The sequence below is a fragment of the Ranitomeya imitator genome, chromosome 1, assembly GCF_032444005.1.
Source record: "Ranitomeya imitator isolate aRanImi1 chromosome 1, aRanImi1.pri, whole genome shotgun sequence".
Lineage (NCBI taxonomy): Eukaryota > Metazoa > Chordata > Amphibia > Anura > Dendrobatidae > Ranitomeya > Ranitomeya imitator.
The window spans coordinates 649,796,869-649,822,095 of NC_091282.1; the positions used below are offsets into that span (position 1 = coordinate 649,796,869).

The 25,227-nt window shown below is 43.7% G+C and overlaps 1 protein-coding gene across 1 annotated transcript; it reads left to right on the forward strand.

Annotated features, from left to right (window-relative positions):
- Nucleotides 1–5,604: 5,604 nt before the first annotated feature.
- On the forward strand, nt 5,605–6,635 carry LOC138658002 (olfactory receptor 5G3-like). The gene has a single exon (XM_069745586.1). The coding sequence runs from the start codon at nt 5,621–5,623 to the stop codon at nt 6,578–6,580; it is 960 nt and encodes a 319-aa protein (XP_069601687.1). The 5' UTR covers nt 5,605–5,620; the 3' UTR covers nt 6,581–6,635.
- Nucleotides 6,636–25,227: the final 18,592 nt, after the last annotated feature.

Genomic DNA, 25,227 nt, shown 5'->3' on the forward strand with positions numbered 1-25,227 from the left:
TCTGAATACCTTGTGATGCCATTTGGGCTCTCTAATGCTCCATCTGTGTTCCAGTCCTTCATGCATGATATTTTCCGCAATTATCTTGATAAATTCATGGTCGTATATTTGGATGATATTTTGATTTTTTCCGATGATTGGGAGTCTCATGTGAAGCAGGTCAGGATGGTGTTCCAGATCCTTCGTGATAATGCTTTGTTTGTGAAGGGGTCTAAGTGCCTATTCGGAGTTCAGAAGGTCTCTTTTTTGGGTTTTATTTTTTCTCCCTCGTCTATAGAAATGGATCCTGTTAAGGTCCAAGCTATTCATGACTGGATTCAACCCACATCTGTGAAGGGCCTTCAAAAATTTTTGGGCTTTGCTAATTTCTATTGCCGTTTCATTGCCAACTTTTCCAGTGTGGTTAAGCCCCTTACTGATTTGACGAAGAAAGGTGCTGATGTGACAAATTGGTCCTCTGCGGCTGTTGAGGCATTTCAGGAGCTTAAACGCCGATTTACTTCTGCCCCTGTGTTGCGTCAGCCGGATGTTTCTCTTCCTTTTCAGGTTGAGGTCGACGCTTCTGAGATTGGGGCAGGGGTCGTTTTGTCTCAGAGGGAGTCTGATGGTTCTTTGATGAAACCATGTGCTTTTTTTTCCAGAAAGTTTTCGCCTGCGGAACACAATTATGATGTCGGCAATCGGGAGTTGTTGGCTATGAAGTGGGCGTTTGAGGAGTGGCGACATTGGCTTGAGGGAGCTAAGCACCGCGTTGTGGTCCTGACAGATCATAAGAATCTGATTTACCTCGAGTCGGCTAAGCGGCTGAATCCTAAACAGGCTCGATGGTCCCTGTTTTTCTCCCGTTTTGATTTTGTGGTTTCGCATCTTCCGGGATCTAAGAATGTTAAGGCTGATGCCCTCTCTAGGAGTTTTTTTGCCTGATTCTCCTGGAGTCCTTGAGCCGGTTGGCATTCTTAAGGATGGGGTGATTCTTTCTGCCATTTCCCCTGATTTGCGGCGGGTGCTTCAGGAATTTCAGGCTGATAGGCCTGACCGCTGTCCTGTGGGGAAGCTGTTTGTTCCTGATGGATGGACAAGTAAGGTGATTTCTGAGGTTCATTGTTCAGTGTTGGCTGGTCATCCTGGGATTTTTGGTACCAGAGATTTGGTTGCTAGGTCCTTTTGGTGGCCTTCCTTGTCGCGGGATGTGCGTGCTTTTGTGCAGTCCTGTGGGACTTGCGCCCGAGCCAAGCCTTGCTGTTCCCGTGCTAGTGGGTTGCTTTTGCCTTTGCCAGTCCCTGAGAGGCCCTGGACGCATATTTCCATGGATTTTATTTCGGATCTTCCTGTTTCCCAGAAGATGTCTGTTATCTGGGTTGTTTGTGACCGGTTCTCTAAAATGGTCAATCTGGTACCTTTGCCTAAGTTGCCTTCCTCCTCAGATCTGGTTCCATTGTTTTTTCAGCATGTGGTTCGTTTGCATGGCATTCCGGAGAATATTGTGTCTGACAGAGGTTCTCAGTTTGTCTCTAGGTCTTGGCGGGCCTTTTGTGCTAGGATTGGCATTGATTTGTCTTTTTCTTCGACGTTTCATCCTCAGACTAATGGCCAAACTGAGTGAACTAATCAGACCTTGGAGACCTATTTGCGATGCTTTGTGTCTGCTGATCAGGATGATTGGGTGTCTTTCTTGCCGTTGGCCGAGTTTGCCCTTAATAATCGGGCTAGTTCGGCTACTTTGGTTTCACCTTTCTTTTGTAATTTTGGTTTTCATCCTCGTTTTTCTTCTAGGCAGGTTGAGCCTTCTGATTGTCCTGTGTGGATTCTGTGGTGGACAGGCTGCAGCAGATTTGGACTCATGTGGTGGACAATTTGACGTTGTCTCAGGAAAGGGCTCAACGTTTTGCTAACCGCCGTCGGTGTGTTGGTCCCCGGCTTCGTGTGGGGGATTTGGTTTGGTTGTCTTCTCGTCATGTTCCTATGAAGGTTTCTTCCCCTAAGTTTAAGCCTCGGTTTATTGGTCCTTATAAAATTTCTGAAATTATTAATCCGGTGTCTTTTCGTTTGGCTCTTCCAGCCTCTTTTGCCATTCATAATGTTTTCCATAGATCTTTGTTGCGGAGATGTGTGGTGCCCGTTGTTCCCTCGGTTGACCCTCCTGCCCCGGTGTTGGTTGAGGGAGAGTTGGAATATGAGGTTGAGAAGATTTTGGATTCTCGTTTTTCGAGGTGGAGCCTTTAGTATCTTGTCAAGTGGAAGGGTTATGGCCAAGAGGATAATTCTTGGGTTGTTGCCTCCGATGTCCATGCCACCGATTTGGTTCGTGCTTTTCACTTGGCTCGTCCTGATCGGCCTGGGGGCTCTGATGAGGGTTCGGTGACCCCTCCTCAAGGGGGGGGTACTGTTGTGAATTCCGCTCTTGGGCTCCCTCCGGTGGTTGTAAGTGGCACTTTTGTGAGTTCTGCTCTTGGGCTCCCTCTGGTAGTTTCAAGCGGTATCGCTGCTCCTTGGATTTAGCTGTCATCAGCTGCTTCCATTGATCGTCTATTCTGCTCGGCTATTTATGCCTGGCATTTCCTTCAGCCAGTGCCACTTGTAAATGGTTTCTGGTTGGATTCACATCTCTTTGGATTTCCCTGTTATCCTGACCAGTTCAGCAAAGCTAAGTTCTTGCTTGCTCTTTTCTGTCCACAGATTGTGGACTTATCCGTTCTGTGTTTTCTATGTTTGTCCAGCTTATCAGTATGAATTAATTCTGTCTTGCTGGAAGCTCTGGGAAGCAGATTTACCCTCCACACCTTTAGTCAGGTGTGGAGTTTTTAGGAAACTCTGCGTGGATTTTTGTAGTGTTTAATACTGACCGCACAGTATTCCATCCTGTCCTATCTATCTAGCTAGACTGGCCTCCTGTGCTCATTCTGGCTTAATTCTGTATATGTCTTTTCCCTCTCCACTCACAGTCATTATTTGTGGGGGGCTAATCTATCCTTTGGGGATTTTCTCTGAGGCAAGATAGAAGCAAAAAAACTATCTTTAGGGGTAGTTAGCTCTTAGGCTGTGACGAGGTGCCTAGGGAGAGTTAGGAGCATCCCACGGCTACTTCTAGTGTTGTGTTGAGCTTAGGGACTGCTGTTATGACCTGGTGGTTAGGAGCACCCGGAATGACCTGATAGTTAAACCTCATATAGGACGAGCTCTGGGATGTGGGAGCTCTGCTGACCGCAAGACAGAACTCGCCGAAGTACCATTCACGACCACAGGAGGGAGTTCGACAACAGAATTCACAACAGACTGCGGTCAGTACAGATACCACTTCCTTCAGAGCTCGTTCCATGTTGCTCCTAAACCACCGCATCATTACACATATACCCTTAAAGGGAACCTGTCACCTGAATTTGGCGGAGTTTTAGGGTGTTTGATTCACCCTTTCCTTACCCGCTTGCTGCATGCTGGCTGAAATATTGGATTGAAGTTCATTCTATGTCCTCCGTAGTACACGCCTGCGCAAGGCAATCTTGCCTTGCGCAGGTGTGTACTACGGAGGACAGAGAATGAACTTCAATCCAATATTGCGGCCAGCATGCAGCCAGCAGGTAAGGAAAGGGTGAATCAAACACCCTAAAACTCCGCCCATATGACCCAAAACTGGTCCCGCCAAATTCAGGTGACAGGTTCCCTTTAATGTGATCCTCCTTTACTCTGCTGCTGGGCATCCCTTCTCATGCTGCGGTTCTTTGTGATCACTGAGTGTTGTGTATTCATTCATCCCCCTCACTTGGCAATGCTATATTTTCTCTTGTTACTTATGATATCTATCATTGGTCCTTGGACAGGTGAAGTGTTACTTTCACTTTGTTTCTACGCTCACTTTGAGCGCTGGTTCGCTGCTTAAAGCGTTACTCTTATGTACGTGACGCAATTTTAAACTCACTAATTATAATTTTTGTAATTTTAGATCACTACAAACCACCACAAATTAATCTTCATATATATATTTATATTTTTTAATGTAAAATAATAAAACATGATTTTATTCCACATTCAATGTAAAGATTCCAATGGATTTTCGATAAGAAAAAGCAGCTTGTTGATTCCACAAGGTAGTTCATCTGTAAGGCATTCGCTTCTGAACTGGAATAACTCCTTTTCTTGCAGGTTCTTGTCTATTTAAGTAGAGATTGTTTCTTTTTTTTTATTTCCTCCTAAATGCTGCAAATTTGGACCTATTGTCTAGCAATATATAAGAAGTCATTGTATTTTTTTCATTTTATATACCTCTCTAATCGTTTGAATTGTTAATTGTGTGTTATGATTGAACTTTGACACTGAGTCATCTGACCTGTTGGCACCCATTTTTTTCTAGCAAAACTATTTATACCTGTGATGCCTGTATATTCTGTGTGGTATTTCCTGATGAAGGGGGCATGAGACCCCTGAAACGCGTAGAATAAAACCACTGTGAATCAACTATACTCTCCTGAAATTCATCTTAGCGGCAGCGCAGAACTTTAACTACAAATCTCCCTTTGAAGACATTAGCCACCCCCAAAGAGACATTTCAAATTTTCAAACAATATTTACATAATTTCTTGTGATGTATATTATTACCATAATATAACTCCATCATGCACTTAAGGCATTGTCTCCTTTCTGTCAGAATTAAGTCTTTCATTTATCTTTAACCCATAACTTTCCAGCTACCCTACTAGTATTTATGCTTCTGAAGGGGAAGTTGCATCTGGTGCAGGTCCCTCTGCATGAATTTAAACAGATACTCAACCTTATCCACCTCTCCATTCCTAAGAACTCAATGGTGCCCCATTCACAAGATATTTGGGACCCACATCTAAGGGGCATGGTATTTAATTTCAATATGCTATAAATGTCAATGATTAGAGAACCCCTTCAAAGATCTGCATAGGTATCAAATCAAAAACCTTGAATAAACATATGAGTCAACTAATGCCTCAGGTATCTGACTTTTATCTTTTTTTTTTCTCTTCCAAGATAATAGGGTGGAATTAATTTTGGGCATGCGCATAAAAAATGTTGGATCGATATCATTTTATATTGAACATTTTTGTGAACTTTTCCCATTATATTTCCCATTACAGAATGTTTTCTTTGTCTTGTATCACATGGTGACTGTGGTCTAGTCATTTTCCACAAGGAAAGCACATTTAGGAGTAAATAACAATAAAGGATTTTAATACATTTGAGGACATTTGGCTAAACATAATTTTTTCTTTCGGGTTTCAGAACAAGCTTTTGCACTGATTGCCTCTTAGTTGCTGTGTCTTTTGTTGGCTGCAAAAGGAGTTATCTGAGAATCTATCACTATGTTTCTTGTGTCAGAGAGTTCGCATACTTTTATATGCATTGTACTGAACTGAAAGTGCTGATTTATGACTTCTAACCACATCAAAGTTGAGAAGAACTTTGATGTGGTCATAAATCAGATGATAGGAGTCTTGAAAAAGACAGATTAAAAAAAGTTATGAGCTCTTCTGTCAGAACAAATTCACTAATGGATTTTCAGAGTTCCTTGATCTAATAGGTAGAGTTTTTTTAATTCGAAAAAGTGAGTTTTTATTTTTGTTTTTTTGTCCATGTCAGGTTCTTGCTTATACTGTATGTTATGGACACATTCAACCAATCCTCTGCGCCCAGATTTATTCTCCTCGGTTTGTCCGATGTTCCTTACTTGAAGGTTATTGGCTTCCTTGCATTCTTGGTGATCTATTTGATAACACTCTTAGCAAATTTTTTACTGATCATAGTGGTAGCTATTAATCCAAAGCTTCAGACTCCCATGTACTTTTTTTTAACTAATCTTTCCTTCATTGACATTTGCTTCTCTACCACTGTGGTGCCTAAAATTCTAAAGAACACATTATCGAAGGACAGGAGCATCTCTCTACTTGAATGTGCCATCCAGATGCATTTTCATTTGGCTTTTGGGTCTACAGAGTGTTTGCTTCTTACAGTAATGGCATATGATAGATTTGCTGCTATTTGTAAACCGCTGCACTACAACACCATCATGAGCAGAAGAATGTGTATCAGTTTGGTGGCTGCGTCATGGACATCATGCTTCATCAACTCCACTATACAAGTGATCTACACCTTCCAAATGTCTTTCTGCCATTCCCATCATGTCAACCATTTTTTTTGCGAGGTACCTCCATTTTTACAAATATCCTGCAGTGACACTTGGCTCCATGAACTATCAATGTATATTACAGCAGGCATGATAGTTAGCTTAAACTTTCTCTTGATTCTTATTTCATATTTTCATATTCTATCCACCATCTTGAAGATCAATTCTTCTGACGGAAGGTATAAAGCTCTGTCCACATGTACCTCCCACATCATTGTTGTGACTTTTTACTATGGGACTATTATGATTCTGTATTTGCGGCCACATTCCCGTTCTTCACCAGACATAGACAAGTCGGTCTCCATCCTCTACTCAGCTATGACGCCCATGCTGAACCCCATCATTTACAGTGTCAGAAATAAGGATGTCAAAGACACTGTAAGAAAGAATATAATTCAAGATGTTCTTCAATTGAATTTGTTTTTTAAAACATTCTAATAATATGGCACTTATGATAGACTAGATTGTGGCCCGATTCTAACACATCGGGTATTCTAGAATATGCATGTCCCCGTAGTATATGGACAATGATGATTCCAGAATTTGTGGCAGACTGTGCCCGTCGCTGATTGGTCGAGGCAACCTTTATGACATCATCGTCGCCATGGCAACCATTATGACATCTACGTCGATACTGTGCCTGTCGCTGAATCAGAAACGTAGGATTTCTACGTCCTTTATGACATCATCGTCGCTGTGCCCGTCGCCATAGATTGTGTATTTGCGGCCACATTCCCGTTCTTCACCAGACATAGACAAGTCGGTCTCCATCCTCTACTCAGCTGTGACACCCATGCTGAACCCCATCATTTACAGTGTCAGAAATAAGGATGTCAAAGACACTGTAAGAAAGAATATAATTCAAGATGTTCTTCAATTGAATTTGTTTTTTAAAACATTCTAATAATATGGCACTTATGATAGACTAGATTGTGGCCCGATTCTAACGCATTGGGTATTCTAGAATATGCATGTCCCCGTAGCATATGGACAATGATGATTCCAGAATTCGCGGCAGACTGTGCCCGTCGCTGATTGGTCGAGGCAACCTTTATGACATCATCGTCGCCATGGCAACCATTATGACATCTACGTCAATACTGTGCCCGTTGCTGATTGGTCGAGGCCTGGCGGCCTCGACCAATCAGACGCGGGATGTCTACGTCCTTTATGACATCATCGTCGCTGTGCCCGTTGCTGATTGGTCGAGGGCTGGTGGCCTCGACCAATCAGAGACGTGGGATTTCTACGTCGATACTGTGCCCGTCGCTGATTGGTCGAGGCCTGGCGGCCTCGACCAATCAGAGACGCGGGATTTCCTGGACAGACAGACAGACAGACAGAAAGACAGACAGAAAGACAGACAGACGGAAAAACCCTTAGACAATTATATATATAGATTTGCTGCCATCTGTAGATCATTGCACTATGTCCCCATCGCGAGCAAGAAGATGTGTATCAGTATGGCAGCTCCGTCATGGATCTCAAGTTTTAGCCATTCTATTTTAGAAGTTATCTACACCTTCCAGTTGTCTTTCTGCCATTCCAAACATTTCAACCACTTTTTTTTTGAGGTTCATCCATTGTTTAAGATAGCTTGCAGTGATATTTTGCTCCATGAAATAATAATGTTTATTACAGCAGGGATCATAGCAACTTTTTCCTTTCTTTTGATTTTGGTTTCGTATGTCCAAATGGTGTACACAATCTTGTAGATCAATTCTTCTGATCGGAGTTATAAAACCTTCTCCACATGTGTCTCTCACTTTATTGTGTTGATTTTCTACTATGGGACCATATGATTCTGTATTTACTGCCACATTCCCTTTCTTCTACAGACCTGGACAAGTTTGTTGCCATCCTCTACAAAGCTGTGACAACCATGCTAAACCGCATCATGTACAGTGTCAGAAATAAGGATGTCAAAAACACCATAAGAAGGAATCTTTTTCAAGATGTTCTAAAACTAAATTAATTTTATTAAAATTATAATAGTATGGCAGATAAATTGTGGGTTAGAAAAGTGTGAGCCTTGCCTTTTCTTCTGCTCCGAAAACTTGGAACCCTACTATAGTCCTCAAGATATAGTGCAGGCTATTAGTCCTTGTTCCTCAGTCCTGTAGATTCCAGGGCAACAGTTCTCTCCTGTCCAGAGGCCTAGCAGTGCCCTTTGTCATATAAATCTGCCCTGTTCAATGAGCCAGGCAGTTCTGAGGAAGCTGCAACTGCCTTTCAACTTGTGGCTGCAAGCACAGCCCACATTGTTAACTCGTGCTGTCCCTGACCTAGCAACAGTATATAACAACAGGACGAAGTCGAAACACAAAAGTCGCCGCTCAAAACTCGCCACATGCAAAACTAGGCTCACGCAAAACTTGCACATACTCAAAAGGCACCACACATAAAACTCGCCACGCGCAATACTCGCCATGCACAAAACTTGCTGCACACAACTTGCTACACTAACCTGTCACATGCAACTCGACACACAAAAAGTTGCTACACGCATGTCGTCACACAAAACTCATCTCACAAAAGTCGCCACATGCATGTCGCCACACGCAACTCAACACACACAACTTAACAAACGAAACTCGCCCTAAAACACACTCAAGTCTGGTACTATCCTTCAAAAATAAAAATCTGATTACTACAAGAGCAACAAATGTACCATATAGGAAATACGCCAGTTGTCAGTCACATGACCTGTCTATTATGTGTATGTGTGAGCTAATATATACTGCCAGGGGGAGGGCTTCCTGTTGACTGGGGATTTATCAGGCTGCCAATTTAGCTTACAAATACTGAGGTAAAAATACTGACCAAATAACATGTGAACGAGGTCTAATACAGGAGGAGATGACATACAGATATATACTATGTACAGGGGAGATAACACACAGGTATATACTATATACAGGAGAGATGACACACAGGTATATACTATATAGAGGAGATTACATACAGGTACATATTATATACAAGAGGAGATGACATACAGGTATATACTGTATACAAGAGGAGATGACACACAGGTATATACTATATACAGGAGCAGATGACCTACAGGTATATACTATATACAGGAGGAGATGACATACAGGTATATGCTATATATGGGAGGAGATGACATACGGGTATATTCTATATACAGGAGGAGATGACACACAGATATATACTATATACAGGGGAGATGACACACAGGTATATACTATATACAGGAGGAGATGACATACAGGTATATACTAGATATAGGAGGAGATGACATACAGGTATATACTATATACAGGGGAGGTGACACACAGCAGGTATATACTATATACAGGGGAGATGACATACAGGTATATACTATATACAGGGGAGATGACACAGCAGGTATATACTATATACAGGGGAGATGACAAACAGGTATATACTATATACAGGGGAGATGACACAGCAGGTATATACTATATACGGGGGAGATGACATACAGGTATATATTATATACAGGAGATGACATACAGGTGTATACTATATATAAGGGAGATGACAAACATGTATATACTGAGGTGAACATGAGAGGTGTGAGGTGACAATGAAAAGATGTGAGTGCAAAATGAGAGGACTGAGGGAAAATAGTGGAGTGATCGGAAAATGACAGATGTGAGGTCGAAATGACAAGTGTTAGGGGGAATGAGAGGTGTGGGGAGAAAATGAGAGATGTGAGGGGGAAAATGAAAGATGTGATGGGGAAAATGAGAGACGTGATGGGAAAATAAGAGAAGTGAGGTGCTATAACTAAACACAGATATTTACTATGCCCAGGCAACGCCGGGCTCTTCAGCTAGTATATTATATTTATTTATTTATATACACAGTGGGTATAGAAAGTATTCATACCTTGTTAGGACTGGCGGAACGCACCAAATAATGATATTAGAGGATATGAGGTGCGTTTGCAGTCCAGGGTCCACTGTGCAGAGATGACACCTACTGCTAAGTAATGGCAGATGGACGCTTGCTCACACGTGGGTTAGACCTCACCCAGTGTGAAAAGAAGTGAACTCTGTTGCTTCACAGAGTCGCCGTGAATACATTCACAGGATGCAGCTGAAGGACACTAGTGGGATCCCTATGAATCACCCCCACTAAACTGGTGATTGGACTCGCTCTGACCCTCAGTGGCTTTTGAGCCCGCGTCTGAGGACGCCCCAAGTCAGATGCTGAGTCCAAGTGGGAATTCCCACCCTACACTGACCGGCTGTCAGGAAAGCGCACTGAATGCGTACGGTGCCGTACAGGCGGGCACTGCGAATAGATGCACAATCGTGGGCTAGTGTGCAGGTAGCACTGTTGGGTGCTAGGTAGCTTCCACCATTCGCGAGTAGTCATCAACACTGGGAAGGGGAATAATTAAGGAGCTTTCATCCATCGACAGACATTCATCTGCATACACACTTTATAAAGTTTATACTAGCGCATGGCCGAGCTGCCATGTGAACCTTTTACAACGGGACCTGCCCGCAACAGGACCTGAACATGTGACCCCCGACCTCCAATGGGAGGTAGTCCGTGGGCATGCTCAGTATGGTAAAAGCTGGACTTAGTCCCAGAAACACCTGCTCACTGCTGATCAGTGCTGGCTACAAAGGCAGAGCCTGGAAAGGCAGCAGTAACCAAGCGCACAGTATCAGCTTGAGCCAGACGCTGGGATCTACATCTCTGCTGAGCATGCTCCACTGTGGCTGGAGGAGAATGGGAGACTGCAGTAGACATGTTTCGAGATTTCCCCTGTGCAGTGGCGGGAACTCAACACCTAACATTACCCCCCTCCTAGGCCCCTCCTATTTGGACTTCACTACGCTCAAAGGCCGCAATAAGCTGCGGAGCCCAAATGGGCTCCCAGGACCTGTCCTCTTGGCCATAACCCTTCCAATCCATCAAATAGAATCTTTTTCCACGTATCACCTTACACCCCATGATGGCGTTCACCTCGTAATCATCTGTAGACGAACCCGATGTCCTGGCAGATGACTCGGAAAACTGGGAAATGTCAATGCCGGGCTTTAAGAGGGACACATGAAAGGTGTTGGTGATGCTTAGGCATGGAGGAAGGACCAGATGGTAGACCACAGGGTTAACTTGTTCCAGGACCTTGAAGGGACCCAAGTAGCAAGGTGCAAACTTAGTGGACACAACTCGCAGCCTGATGTTACGGGCAGAGAGCCACACTAAATCTCCAGGAGCAAAGGTCGGAGCGGGGCGCAGATGTGCATTGGCGGAGACCCTCAATCTCTCCTTAGAGGCCCGGATGGCATCCTGTGTGCAGTCCCGAATGCCTCCAAAGCCCTGTCTGCCACCCTGGAGTCAGCGGAAGTCACGGGTATGTGCACAGGAACCCGCGGATGTTGGCTGTAATTAAGGAGGAATGGGGTCTGCCCAGTAGAGTCGGCTACGGCATTGTTCAGCGCAAACTCCGCCCATGGTAGCAAGGATGCCCAGTCATCCTGCCTGGCTGAGACATAATATCACAGGTATGTGACCAGGGTCTGGTTGGCTCTCTCTACCAACCCATTTGTCTCAGGATGGTATGCTGAAGAGAGATTCAGCTCGATGCTGAGAAGACGACAAATCTCTCTCCAGAACCGAGACACAAACTGGGGACCTCGGTCACTGACAATTTTGTCTGGCATACCATGTAGGCGGAAAACGTGCTTGATAAACATCACCGCCAAGGCCCATGCAAAAGGTAGCTGTGGAAGCGGCACCAAGTGCACCATTTTGGAAAAATGGTCGGTGACTACCCAAATAATGGTGCAGCTACAGGACTTTGGTAAGCTCAACACAAAGTCCATCCCGACTATTTCCCAGGGCCTGTCCGCCACTGGCAGGGAGTAAAGTAGCTCAGCAGGCCACTTTTGAGGAGACTCATTCTTGGCGCAGGAGACACACGCCCAAATATAGTCCCTGATGTCATGGGCCATATGCGGCCACCACTACATCCTCGCCAGAAGCTCAGATGTCCTTTTGGTTCCAAAGTGTCCATCCACCATGGACAAGTGAGGCCAAGAGAGAACCTCGGGTCACAAATTAAATGGCACAAAAGTCTTGCCTGGGGGCACAGACTCTAGCGAAACCGTGGCCATGGTCCTCAGGCTCTCAGAAGGGACAATAAGGTTCCTCCTCCTCCACTGTTGACAATATGGAGTGGGAGAGAGCGTTGGCATGAATGTTCTTCTCCCGTAGAGAAAATGGAGGGTAAAATGGAACTGGCAGAAGAACAGGGACCATCTAGTCTGGCGAGAACTTAGCTGCTGGGCAGTCTGTATATACACCAAATTTTCGTAGTCGGTGTAAACTTGGAAGGGAAAGCGAGCCCCCTTCAGGAGGTGTTTCCACTCCGAGAAAGCCAAATTCTTGGCTAGCAACTCCCTGTCCCCAATGGAATAATTCCTGTCCACTGGTGTGAAGGTCTTGGAGAAGAAGAAGCAAGGATGCTTCCGACCTTGAGCATCCTTCTGGAAGAGGACTGCTCCAGCACCGACGGAAGAGGCATCCACCTCCATGATAAAAGGTTTATCAACATCGGGGCGATGTAAAATGGGAGCGCTAGCGAAGTGTGACTTAATAGAGAAAAAGGCCTTGGAAACCTCCTCCAACCACAATTTGGGATTTAATCCCTTCTTGGTGAGGGCAACCAAGGGAGCTACCAAACTTGAGAAGTGGGGAATGAACTGGCGATAATAATTAATGAACCAGATAAAGCGCTGCACCGCTTTAAGAGAATGGGGTTCCTGCCAGTCCATCACAGCCTGTAGCTTGGAAGAATCCTTGGCCAAACCCCGGACAAAGATGATATAGCCCAGGAAAGGCAAGGATTCCTGCTTAAACACACACTTCTCCTTCTTGGCGTAGAGGGAGTTTGCCCGTAGGAGGTTGAAAACTTTGCAATATCTCTCCGGTGGGAGTCTATATCTGGAAAGTAGTTGAGAATATCATCCAGATAGACTACGACTGAGCTGAAGAGTATATCCCGGAAGATATCATTCACAAAGTCTTGGAAAATGGCAGGGGCATTACAGAGCCCGAATTGCATCACCAGGTATTCATAGTGCCCATCCCTGGTGTGAAATGCCATCTTCCATTTGTTCCCCTCATGGATGCAAATCAGGTTGTAAACACCCCGCAGATCAAGTTTAGTAAATACCCTCGCTCCCCGCAATTTATCGAATAGCTCTGATATCAGGGGCAGAGAGTATTTGTTCTTAATGGTGATGGTGATGGTCTTAAGACCCCTGTAATCAATGCATGGATGTAGTTCTCTGTTCTTCTGCTACACAAAGAAGAACCCAGCCCCTGCAGGTGACACTGACTTCCTAATGAATCCTCTTGCCTGATTCTCCTGGATGTATTGGGACATCACCTCCATCTCCGGGAGAGACAGGGGATAGACTTGACCCCTGGGAGGCTCTGCACCAGCCAAGAGGTCAATAGGAAAGTCATAGGGGCGGTGGGGCGGAAGGGTCTCCGCAGCCCTCTTGGAAAATACATCTGCATAGGGCCAGTAGTGCTTGGGGAGAGAGGAAAGATCTGCGGGTGCTTCAGTAGTAGCAACCTGAACGCACTCCCTCAGACATCTACCCTCACAAGATTCACTCCATTCCAAAATTCTCCCTGTGGACCACTCTATATGTGGGGAGTGGTAACGTAACCAGGGTATCCCAAGCAGGATCTCGTCTATCCCCTCCGGAATAACCAGTAAAGAAATAATCTCCTGATGGGACGGCGACATAGAAAGAGTAAATGGGATGGTCTGGTGTGTTATCTGTGAGGGCAGTGTCGACCCATTCACCACTCTTACGGTCACTGGTTTGGTGAGCATCACCAGGGGTATTGCGTGTCATTTGGCAAAGGCAGAATACATGAAGTTGCCCTCCACCCCGGAATCCACACAAAGCTATACTGTATGAGTGGATGGGCCTACAATAATTGTCCCCTTGAAGGACAGTTTGGAGAAAAACGTCGCCGTGTCTAGTGTAGCTCCTACAATAACCACTAGACGCTCATGTTTTCCAGTCCGCTGGGGACATTTCCTAGCATAATGTCCAGACTGCTGGCATACAGGACAGACCTTGGGTGCATGAGTGGTCCGGGACTTAGACCCCACCCGTGACCCTTCCATGGCCTCAGGTGGCTCGGACACCTGGACCGGAGATTCCAGAGGTTTGGTGAATGTGGGAGCCAGGCGAAACCTCTGCATACACTAGGTTCGATCCAACCTTCGCTCATAAAAATGAAGATCGATGAGGGTAGATATAGCTATTAGCTCATCCAGTGTGGCAGGAATCTCCCTAGTGGCCAAGGCAGGGCCAGCTCCAGGTTTTCATGGGCCCTGGGTGAAAGAGTCCCGGTGGGCCCCTTTAACACAAACCACAATTCGTAATGCACGGATACGGCAGTGAAATATAGGTATAGTTCAATGCCAAAGATTTCACTTACTTCTTACATTACATGAGTGATATCTATTGTGCATTCTACATTAGCTCAGAAACCGGACATCATAGTCCTCTATACAGAATAATGAGCCCCATATATTGCTCCAAACAGAATAATGAGCCCAATATTATGCTCCATACAGAATAATGAGCCTCATATAATGCTCCATACAGTATAATGGGCACCACTGAGTGCTCCATACAGAATGAGCCGCATATATTGCTCCAGACGGAATTGACCCCATATAATGCTCCATACAGTATAGTGAGCCACATATAATTCTACATACAGTATATGATGGGCCCCATCTATTGCTCCATATATAATGGGCCTCATATAATGCTCCATACAGTATATGATCAGCCCCATACAGTATACTGAGTCCCATATATTGCTCCATACAGAATGGGCCCCATATGATGCTCCATACAGAATGGGTCCCATATAATGCTTCAAAAATAATTGGCCCCATAAGATGCTCCATGTATAATGGGCCCCATATAATGCTCCATATATAATAGGCCATATAAAATGCTCCATATATAATTTGTCCCATAAGATGCTTCATATATTATTGGCCCCATATACTGCTCCATATGTAATTGGCCCCTTATACTGCTCCATATTGCATTAGCCACATAAGATGCTCCATATTAAATTGGCCCCATATAATGCTCCCTATAGAATTGGCTTCATAAGTTGCTCCCTATATTCTTGGCCCCATAAGATACTCCATATAGAATTAGCCCCATATAATGCTCCATATATTGGCCCCTTCTGATGGTCCCCATATATTGCTCCAAATATTTAAAACAAATGAAATACTCACCTCTTGTTGCTTGATGCTGCTCTGCTCTGGACTCCTCACTGTCGGTGTCTTCCTGCTCTCTGTGCTGCAACTGCTCAAGCAGAGGGCGCGCACTGGTGACGTCATCGCGCCCTCTGACCTGAACGTCACAGTAAGAGGATGGAAGACGCTGCAGCGCTGGAACCGGGAGAGGTAAGTATCACAAGTGCTGGGGCCCGGAGCGGGAGAGTCCACTCGCGGGGGCCGGCACTATAGCGCGCCAGTGTCCCCAACGGCAATTTGTCCCCCTGCCTGCTCAGGGCCCTGACACTTGCCCGGGTGCACCGGGTGCTGACGCCGGCCCAGGGCCAAGGCGTCCTTCACATGGTCAGCCAGTCCCCTCTAGAACACTTGAATAAGTACTTTATCCGACCAGTCCAGCTCAGATGCCAATGTCTGGAAATGGATAGCAAAAAATGGCTGACCATGTATGAACCCTGTATCAATGCCAGCAGTTGGAGCGTCGAATCATGGGTGACACGAGGTCCCATAAAGACCTGTTTCAGAGTGTCCAGGAACCTTGGAGCACTCTGCACCACATGATCGTCACGCTCCCACAGTGGTGTTGCCCACTCCAATGCCCTGACCGACAGAAGGGATATAATAAATCCCACTCTAGCCCGTTCCATGGGAAAACGTGCAGCCAGGAGCTCAAGATGTATGGCACACTGACTCACGAATCCCTGACACAGTTTACTGTCGCCAGTAGTGTTGAGCATTCCGATACCGCAAGTATCGGGTATCGGCCGATATTTGCGGTATCGGAATTCCGATACCGAGATCCGATATTTTTGTGATATCGGGTATCGGTATCGAATCAATAGGGATGTGTAAAATAAAGAATTAAAATAAAAAATATTGATATGCTCACCTCTCCGGCGGCCCCTGGACTTCACGCTGCTATCCGGGAGGCTTCTTTGTTTAAAAAGCGCGCCTTTCGGACCGGTGAATGACGTCTCGGCTTCTGATTGGTCGCGTGCCGCCCATGTGACCAGCACGCGACCAATCAGAGGCCGCGACGTCATTCGCAGGTCCTCAATTCCTAGAATTAGCAGTTTTGTGAATGAGAATGACGTCGTGGCTTCTGATTGGCCGCGTGCCGCCCATGTGACCGGCACGCGGCCAATCAGAAGCCGCGACGTCATTCTCATTCACAAAACTGCTATTTCTAGGAATTGAGGACCTGCGAATGACGTCGCGGCCTCTGATTGGTCGCGTGCTGGTCACATGGGCGGCACGCGACCAATCAGAAGCCGGGATGTCATTCACAGGTCCGAAAGGCGCGCTTTTTAAACAAAGAAGCCTCCCGGTTAGCAGTGTGAAGTCCAGGGGCCGCCGGAGAGGTGAGCATATCAATATTTTTTATTTTAATTCTTTATTTTACACATCCCTATGGATCCCAGGGCCTGAAGGAGAGTTTCCTCTCCTTCAGACCCTGGGAACCATGAGAATACCTTCCGATACTTGATGTCCCATTGACTTGTATTGGTATCGGATATCGGTATCGGCGATATCCGATATTTTTCGGGTATCGGCCGATACTATCCGATACCGATACTTTCAAGTATCGGACGGTATCGCTCAACACTAGTCGCCAGCAAACTTATCCGGTAAAGGAAGATGGGATAATGTCGGGGCAGGGGTGGCAGTGGACAAACTGGCTCCAGCCACACTAGCAGCCTGAAAAGCTACTGCGGTAACATCCACAGCTGAGGTTGTATGCTCGAGAGCCTCCAACCTGCCCTCTAGCTGCTGAATGTACTGCTGCAGTCGCTGTTAGTCCGCCATTACTAGCCAGACCATGGCGCTAGTATAATGATAGGACTGGCAGAAAGCACCAAATAATGATTACAGGATATGAGGTGCATTTGCAGTCCTGGGTCCACCGTGCAGAGATGACACCTTCTGACGAATGGCGGATGGACTCTTGCTCACACGTGGGTTAGACCTCACCCAGTGTAAATAGAAGCGAACTCTGTTGCTTCAGAGAGTCGCCATGAATACCCTGAACCCTGTTAACATTCACAGGGTGCAGCTGAAGGACACTAGTGGGATCCCTATGAATCACCCCCACTAAACTGGTGATTGGACTCGCTCTGACCCTCAGTGGCTTTTGAGCCCATGCCTGAGGATGCCCTAAGTCAGATGCTGAGTTTAAGCGGGAATTCCAACTCTACACTGACCGGCTGTCAGGAAAGCGCACTGAATGCGCATGGTGCCGCACAGGCGGGCACTGCAAATAGATGCAGAATAGTGTGCTAGTGTGTGGGTAGCACTGTCGGGCGCTAGGTAGCGTCTACCATTCGCGAGCAGTCATCAACACTAAGAATGAGAATCATTAAGGAACTTTGATCCCTCAACAGACATTCACCTACACACACGTTATAAAGTTTATACTAGCGAACCTTTAATAGAAGTAGCGCTCCAGGACCTTCCAGATGGTCCAATAGGAGCTGCAACGGGACCTGAGCATGTGACCCCCGACCTCCAATGGGAGATTGTCCCGTGGGCATGCTCAGTATGGGAAAAGCTGGACTTAGTCCCAGAAACGCCTGCTTGCTGCTGATCAGTGCTGGCTACAAAGGCAGAGCCTGGAAAGGCAGCAGTAACCTAGCGCAAAGTATTAGCTTGAGCCAGATGCTGAGATCTACGTCTCTGCTGAGCAGGCTCCACTGCAGCTGGAGGAGAATGGGAGACGGCAGTAGACATGGTTCGAGATTCCCCTTGTGCAGCGGCGGGAGCTCGACACCTAGCAGACCCCTTTAAATTTTCCACTCTTTGTTTCATTGCAGCCACTTGGTAATTTCAAAAACGTTCATTTTTTTCTCATTAATGTATACTCTGCACTCCATCTTGCCTGAAAAAAAACAGAAATGTAGAAATTTTGCATATTTATTAATAAAGAAAACTTAGATATCGCATGGTCATAATAAGTATTTAGACCCTTTGCTCAGGCACTCATATTTAAGTCACATTCTGTCTATTTTCTTGTGATCCTTCCTGGAATGGTTCTACTCCTTCATTGGAGTCCAGCTGTGTTTAATTAAACTGATAGGACTTGATTTGGAAAGGCACACAGGTGTCTATATAAGACCACATAGCTCACAGTGCATGTCAGACCAAATGAGAATTATGAGGTCAAAGGAACTGGCCAAGGAGCTCAGAGACAGAATTGTAGCAAGGCACAGATCTGGCCAAGATTACAAACGAATTTCTGCAGTACTCAAGGTTCATAAGAGCACAGTGGCCTCCATAATCATTAAATGGAAGAAGTTTAGGAGCACCAGCAGTATTTGTAGACCTGGCCGTCAAGCCAAACTGGGCAATCGTGGGAGAAGAGCCTTGGTGAGAGAGGTAAAGAAGAACTACAAAATCACTGTGGCTGAGCTCCACGGATGCAGTAATGAGATGGGAAAAATAACCACAAAGTCAACTATCTCTTCAGCCCTCCACCAGTCAGACCTTCATGGCAGAGTGGCCCAAAGGAAGCCTCTCCTCAGTGCAAGACATATGAAAGCCCGCATAGAGTTTGCTAAAAAACACATGAAGGACTCCCAGAATATGATAAATAAGATTCTCTGGTCTGATGAGATGAAGATAGACCTTTTTGATGATAATTCTAAGCGGTGTGTGGAGAAAACCAGGCACTGCTCATCACTTGCCCAATACAATCCCAACAGTGAAACATGGTGGTGGCAGCATCATGCTATGGGGGTGTTTTTACGCTTCAGGGACAGGACGACTGGTTGCCAGAGAAGGAAACATGAATGCGGCTAAGTACAGAGATATTCTGGATGAAAAGCTCTTCCAGAGTGCTCTGGACCTCAGACTTGGCTGGTGATTCACCTTCAAACAAGACAATGACCCTAAACACACAGCTAAAATAACAAAGGAGTGGCTTCAGAACAGCTCTGTGACCATTCTTGACAGGCCCAGCCAGAGCCCTGACATAAACCCAATTGAGCATCTTTGGAGAGACCTGAAAATGGCTGTCCATCAATGTTCACCATCCAACCTGACGGAACTGGAGAAGATCTGCAAGGAAAAATGGCAGAGTATCCTCAAATCCAGGTGTGAAAAGCTTGTTGCATGACTACCAAGAAGACTCATGGCTGTACTAGGTCAAAAGGGTTCTTCTACCCAATACTGAGCAAAGGGTCTTAATGCTTATGACCACGTGATATTTCAGTTTTTTGTTTTTAATAAATTTGTAAAAATTTCTACATTTCTGTTTTTCTTTCACTCAAGATAGGGTGCAGAGTGTACATTAATGAGAAAAAAATGAACTTTTTTGAATTTATCAAATGGCTGCATTGAAACAAAGAGTGAGAAATGTAAAGGGGTCTGAATACTTTCCGTGCCTACTGTATATTACATCTATCTAAGAAAAGATGCAAATTCAGCAGCCACGTACTTTAAAATTACAGCAGGAGCCAACAGAATAGAATAGATGGATTAGATACAGCCTGTACACATGGAATAGATAGTTATACAGATTCAGTGACAAATACAACTAGTGCAGTGTGTGTGTAGCTTACAGTACATATATTTAATTATTAAAAGTTTATTTCTCAGAAAAAAAATGATGTGGGCTCTTGCATAATTTTCTTAACCAGCAGATGGAAAGCCGACAGCTGGGGGCGATTTTTATAGCCTGGGGATCAGGTAATACCCATGGAGCTGTCAAGGCTATTAATATCAGCTCACAACTGTATGCTTAGCCTTTAATGGCTATTAGAATGAGGGACCCCAAAACATTTCTTAGGGTCCCCCTATGATTAATAACCAGCAAAGTCTATGGGGAGAGCTGTGGACTGATATTAATAGCCTAGGAAGGGGCCATGTATAATGCCCCCAGGCTAAAGACACCAGCTCTCAGCTGTCCCACAAAAGGCACATCTCTAAGATGTGCCAATTCTGGCACTTTGCCTCTCTCTTCCCACTTGCCCTGTAGAGGTGGCAAGTGGGATGATAGTTAGGTTGATGTCATCTTTGTATTGTCATGTGGCATCAAGCCCAGAGGTTAGTAATGGAGAGGTGTCAATAAGACACGGACTACTTTAATAAATCTTAATTAAACCATACTTATGACATTGCCCATTCCACCAACGCCATTGTCTTCTGCAAAAGAGTTAAAGTAAAAAACAACAATATTCCTCACCTTTCTGCAGGGAAGATAATAATCCATTTGCCATGCGATGGGTCTAACTCTTCTACATCTAGATGGCAAGCTGCACGGCTGCATGATGCGACCATAGAGCCTGCCATCCAGCAGTGACACTGAGCAGCATGTGCTACTGCTGCCCAATGTCTCACGGTGAACTGATATGACCCCTCTGAAGTGTGAGTGTGAGAATGTTGTCACGCTGTCATTGCCATCACAAAGGTCCTGGGAGTTCACAGCCAATCAATTCACTTCATCTATCTGAAGTCAGCGCTAGCGCCGATAGAAATTTTCCCACGGCACTCGCACTAATGTCAAATCAGTACTGTGTGTGTGATACGTGTGGTACACATGTGGCAACCGTGTGCCGCATGAATACACTCGGTGGGTGCCAGGGAAGCAGCGGTACAGTAAGTGCTGTTCCCCGTTGCCTGGTGCTGAATATGACTGTCATCATGCTGATGATCAGCATGTGCAGGGGAGAATGATGAGAGTTGTATTCAAGTGAGAACAATGACAGCAGGCGGTGGCTAATGGGACTATTACTCCCATCAGCCTACACCTGCTGCTGCTAATAACAGTGACAGCAGGAGCAGCTGATGGGAGTATTCATTAGCTAGCGTCCATGCTGTAAAACTGACAGCTGGGGGCTGCAACCTCAGCTTTCAGTGTTAGCAAGGCTGTTTATCAAGAATATAGGGATCACCACGCTGTATTTTTTAGTTTTTAAATAAATATTTAAAAAAATGGCATGGGTTCCCACACATATTTGCCAACCAGCCTTGTTAAAGCAAACAGATAGGGGCTGGTAAGGGGCCATGGTTGTTGACCCCCCAGCCTAAAAATAACAGCCCGCAGCTGCCCAGAAAGGGTACACCTATTAGATGCGCCAATTCTAGCGCTTTGCTCAGCTCTTCCCACTTGCCCTGTAGCAGTGGCAAGTGGGGTTGATGTCACTTTGTATTGTCCGTTGACATCAAGCCCACGGATTATTAATGGAGGGGCATCTATAAGACACCTATCCATTACTAATCCTATAGTTATATAGTAAATAAAGACACTGCAAGAATAAAGTCGTATATTAGAAATAAAACAAAACACACTTTTCCATTTTTATTTAAACATAGCTAACACAGTTAATCTCAACTAATGCCTAATTCCACTGAATCCCTTGTCTCCTGTAAGAAAACAAAAATAAAAAAACAACAATATCCTTCACTTCCCCATTGTTCTGTCCCATGCTGTAATCCATGTCTGGGCATTAATAGTTTTCAACCTTGTTATATGCCCAGACCAGTTCAGCATGATATTCAGGTTATGACCCGTTATCTTTTTTTGTTCTTCAAGAGTTGGTAAAAGTTTTAATAAAATGCGATGCGGGTGTTCACCTGAGCCATTATCCTGAGAGTGGTAGGGAATGGCTCTTGTCATGGGTATACCGTATAACAGGAACAATACTTTAATCACCCAAATATGGACAAAAACACCTTAATCTTAAGAGATTTAGCAAGGCAGAGGCAGAAATAATAAAATATGAAGTTCATCCATAGGATGGTAGAGCATATTGTGCAGTTGAATATCTGGTGGACAGTTCTACTGCAAACTTCGTAAAGTGGTCCAACCTGAAGGAATTTGAGGACTTGTAATGTCTCTTCAACAATCAGATGATCTATCCAATCCACCTGCATGGGGTAATCATGGGGTAATTTGTCTCCCCCATTTCTAGTCTCTGTTATTAACTCACCCAAATTCTCAATTTTTCTGGGGTGAGGCTTTATCTGTAAGAGTGTCAATGTCTTTCTGTAGCTCATGTTGCAGACCGCTATCATAGACATTTTACTATTAAAAGAGGTTATTCCTTTTTTTCAACATAGAACGGTAATAAAAGAAATGGAGAAACTTTTAAAGCATAAGAATATTGAGATTAAAACAAAATTTCAAGAGTAATGGACACTTCAAATTTTTATAAAAATTATTGATCAATGTCTTCTTCTGAATCAACAAAAGTTTTTTTTTCTCCAACGGAGATATATTGTTCTGCATCTACTCTATCCATTTATCTATACATTACAGCTTTTTTTCAATGTATAGCCAAAAAAAAATCATGTTTAGCGAGAGATAACCTTGTTTCAAACTTTGTAATTGTGTAAGGAGGAGTGGGACCATAAACTAATACTTTTTTCTCCCTCTGGAGCCAATTAGGATACAATTACAATATTATATAAGGAGAGCACACCAGAGTTGACATTTGTTCCGATCTACAGGTGCAGCCAGTGTTATTCTTCTTAATAGTCAGTGACATATACCTCACTTATATACACCCATTACGCACTCTGGAGCGCGGCTGTAATGATGTAGCTTTCTAATTGAGAATAATTTATAAGTAACAGTCTCAAAATCTTCTTTGTGCAAATGAAACATTATGTTACCAACAGAAATGCAAAGAATACAGTAAGTTCAACAGATGCCTCAATTATGCAGATTATTATACTTTTTTATTTACTTTTAAGTATATAGATGTTTTAATTTTTATATTTAACATAATTCTAGAGAGATTCATCTGTTTGATGATTGCAAGTTGTAGAGACTTTTTTTACAAAATAATTAAGCAAACTAAATTAATAAAAAAATATTTGAATAAAAAAATGTATAAAAAGAATTAATAAAACAATTAAGTTGTTCTACAAGTGTCTGGAAACCAAACATGAGAGGGGTAATTAATGGAAATATTTAAATATTTACCTTAATGTGTTTCATACCTGATTGCTATATTTTAAAAATGTTGATTTTATTTATGAGTAACGGACTGACTAAACATAACCATCAACTTTTCTTTTTTCATTTTGTATAATTATTAACAACATTGTAAACATTGCTAATATTATTTATGGACTTACATCTTATTCCATAGTGCAACGCATTAAAAACAAGTAATTAAAGCTAAGACATTTACAACACATGCAAAAAAAGCTCTCAAGTTCAGCGTAGATACAGTAAATTAGGAGAAATATCTCTGTCCTTGGAAACTTATTAAGGTAAGGGAGGCTAAAAAAACTAAAATAAACATAAATATGGAAACAGGGACTCAGTACATGCACCGCAGAAGAAAACTAAGGAACCATTTGTTGCATAGTTTGGTTGCAGAAGAAACTTGTGAGAGTAACTTATATGGGGTTATTCAACTTTATCTTCACAGAACATGAGGTACATGCATCAGCTTCTTAATACAGCATAACAGGGAGTCTAAAGGACCTTTTACCAGAGAGAAAGTTAAACCAAAGTACAACAAGTATCTGCATTACATTCAACTAAGCATATAACAGTAACAACATCGCCATCTACTGTCAGAAAAGTGTAAACTCCTCCTGCACACAAATAAGTCTGTTTCTGTTGCATATCTGCCAACACCATTGGGCGCTGCTGAAAATTAATACATGAAAATGTTTTTTGTATTTTTGTATCTAATAAAATTGGATATTCTTTTCTGATATATATGGTTCTGGTGTACCTTTTTTTCCATGTGATCGCATGTTCCTATCTGTGCTGTCACACTGTCCATTCAGAGAATTTAGTCTGACACATTAATTTCTATTTCTATTGTACTTGTGCTAGGATTGTGTATGCTTTTGTTAAGCAGAAACAAATGTAAACCACATACTTGAAACTGGTTAACTTTTGCACCCAATAATGGCCTCTCCAGTTTCTTTGAATCTTCTTCTCACTTGACTCAACAGAGGTGCTCTACATATACTTCTTTTACTCATTGAGAATTTTGGCTTCCCTTTGCTGATCTCTTTATTCAAAAGAAACTAATGGGCATCACATTCTTTGGCCTAACTTCCTGCAGTGATTTGTCTGCATGGACTGTCCCTTACATTTGCAATGCTACTGGTTAACTTTGGCAACTGGTTAGCTAGCAGCATGACACATAGCATATAGGCTTTTGTTTCGAATAAGAGGTGTATGCTAGTTCTAGACCAACATTATATCCTCACCAAGCTTAACAAGTGCATTCCGCAGGACTTAACATGTTATATACATGCACTCGACACATCCTTTGCCCTAAACAGTTGGCATTTCAGACAATAAAAGTCATCCTAATGATCTGCCAGGCATATTAACGTTAACTGTCACAGTCAAGTGGCACCCAAATGGATTTTGAGTTTAGATTTTTGCATGTTTTTGCAAAAGCAGGATAAAAATTGTTACCATTTTAGAGTTCATTATGCACCTGATGACATCAAATCATACTTGTTGGCTTCAGACAAACAATTTATAGTCATAAAGATTTATTATGGTTTCTCAATTTGGCCATAAAAAATCTTTTCAGAAAAAATAAGTCTAGTTGGCAACCCCAGTATGGACCATGGTTTTGCGCTAGATGTAATGATTCATATAGGACTACTCAATAGTTATTGACTGTTATCCTTAGATCACCTACCAGGCAAGGTTGTTGAAAGGGAATGTGTTACCAGAAAATTACCTACAGCTTTTATCAAGAATACTATGTTAAACATAGTTGATAAATTCCCTTTAAGTCAATAAATAAGTTTGCATTTTAACTTTTTGCCCACATCAGGTTCTCCTTTATATACT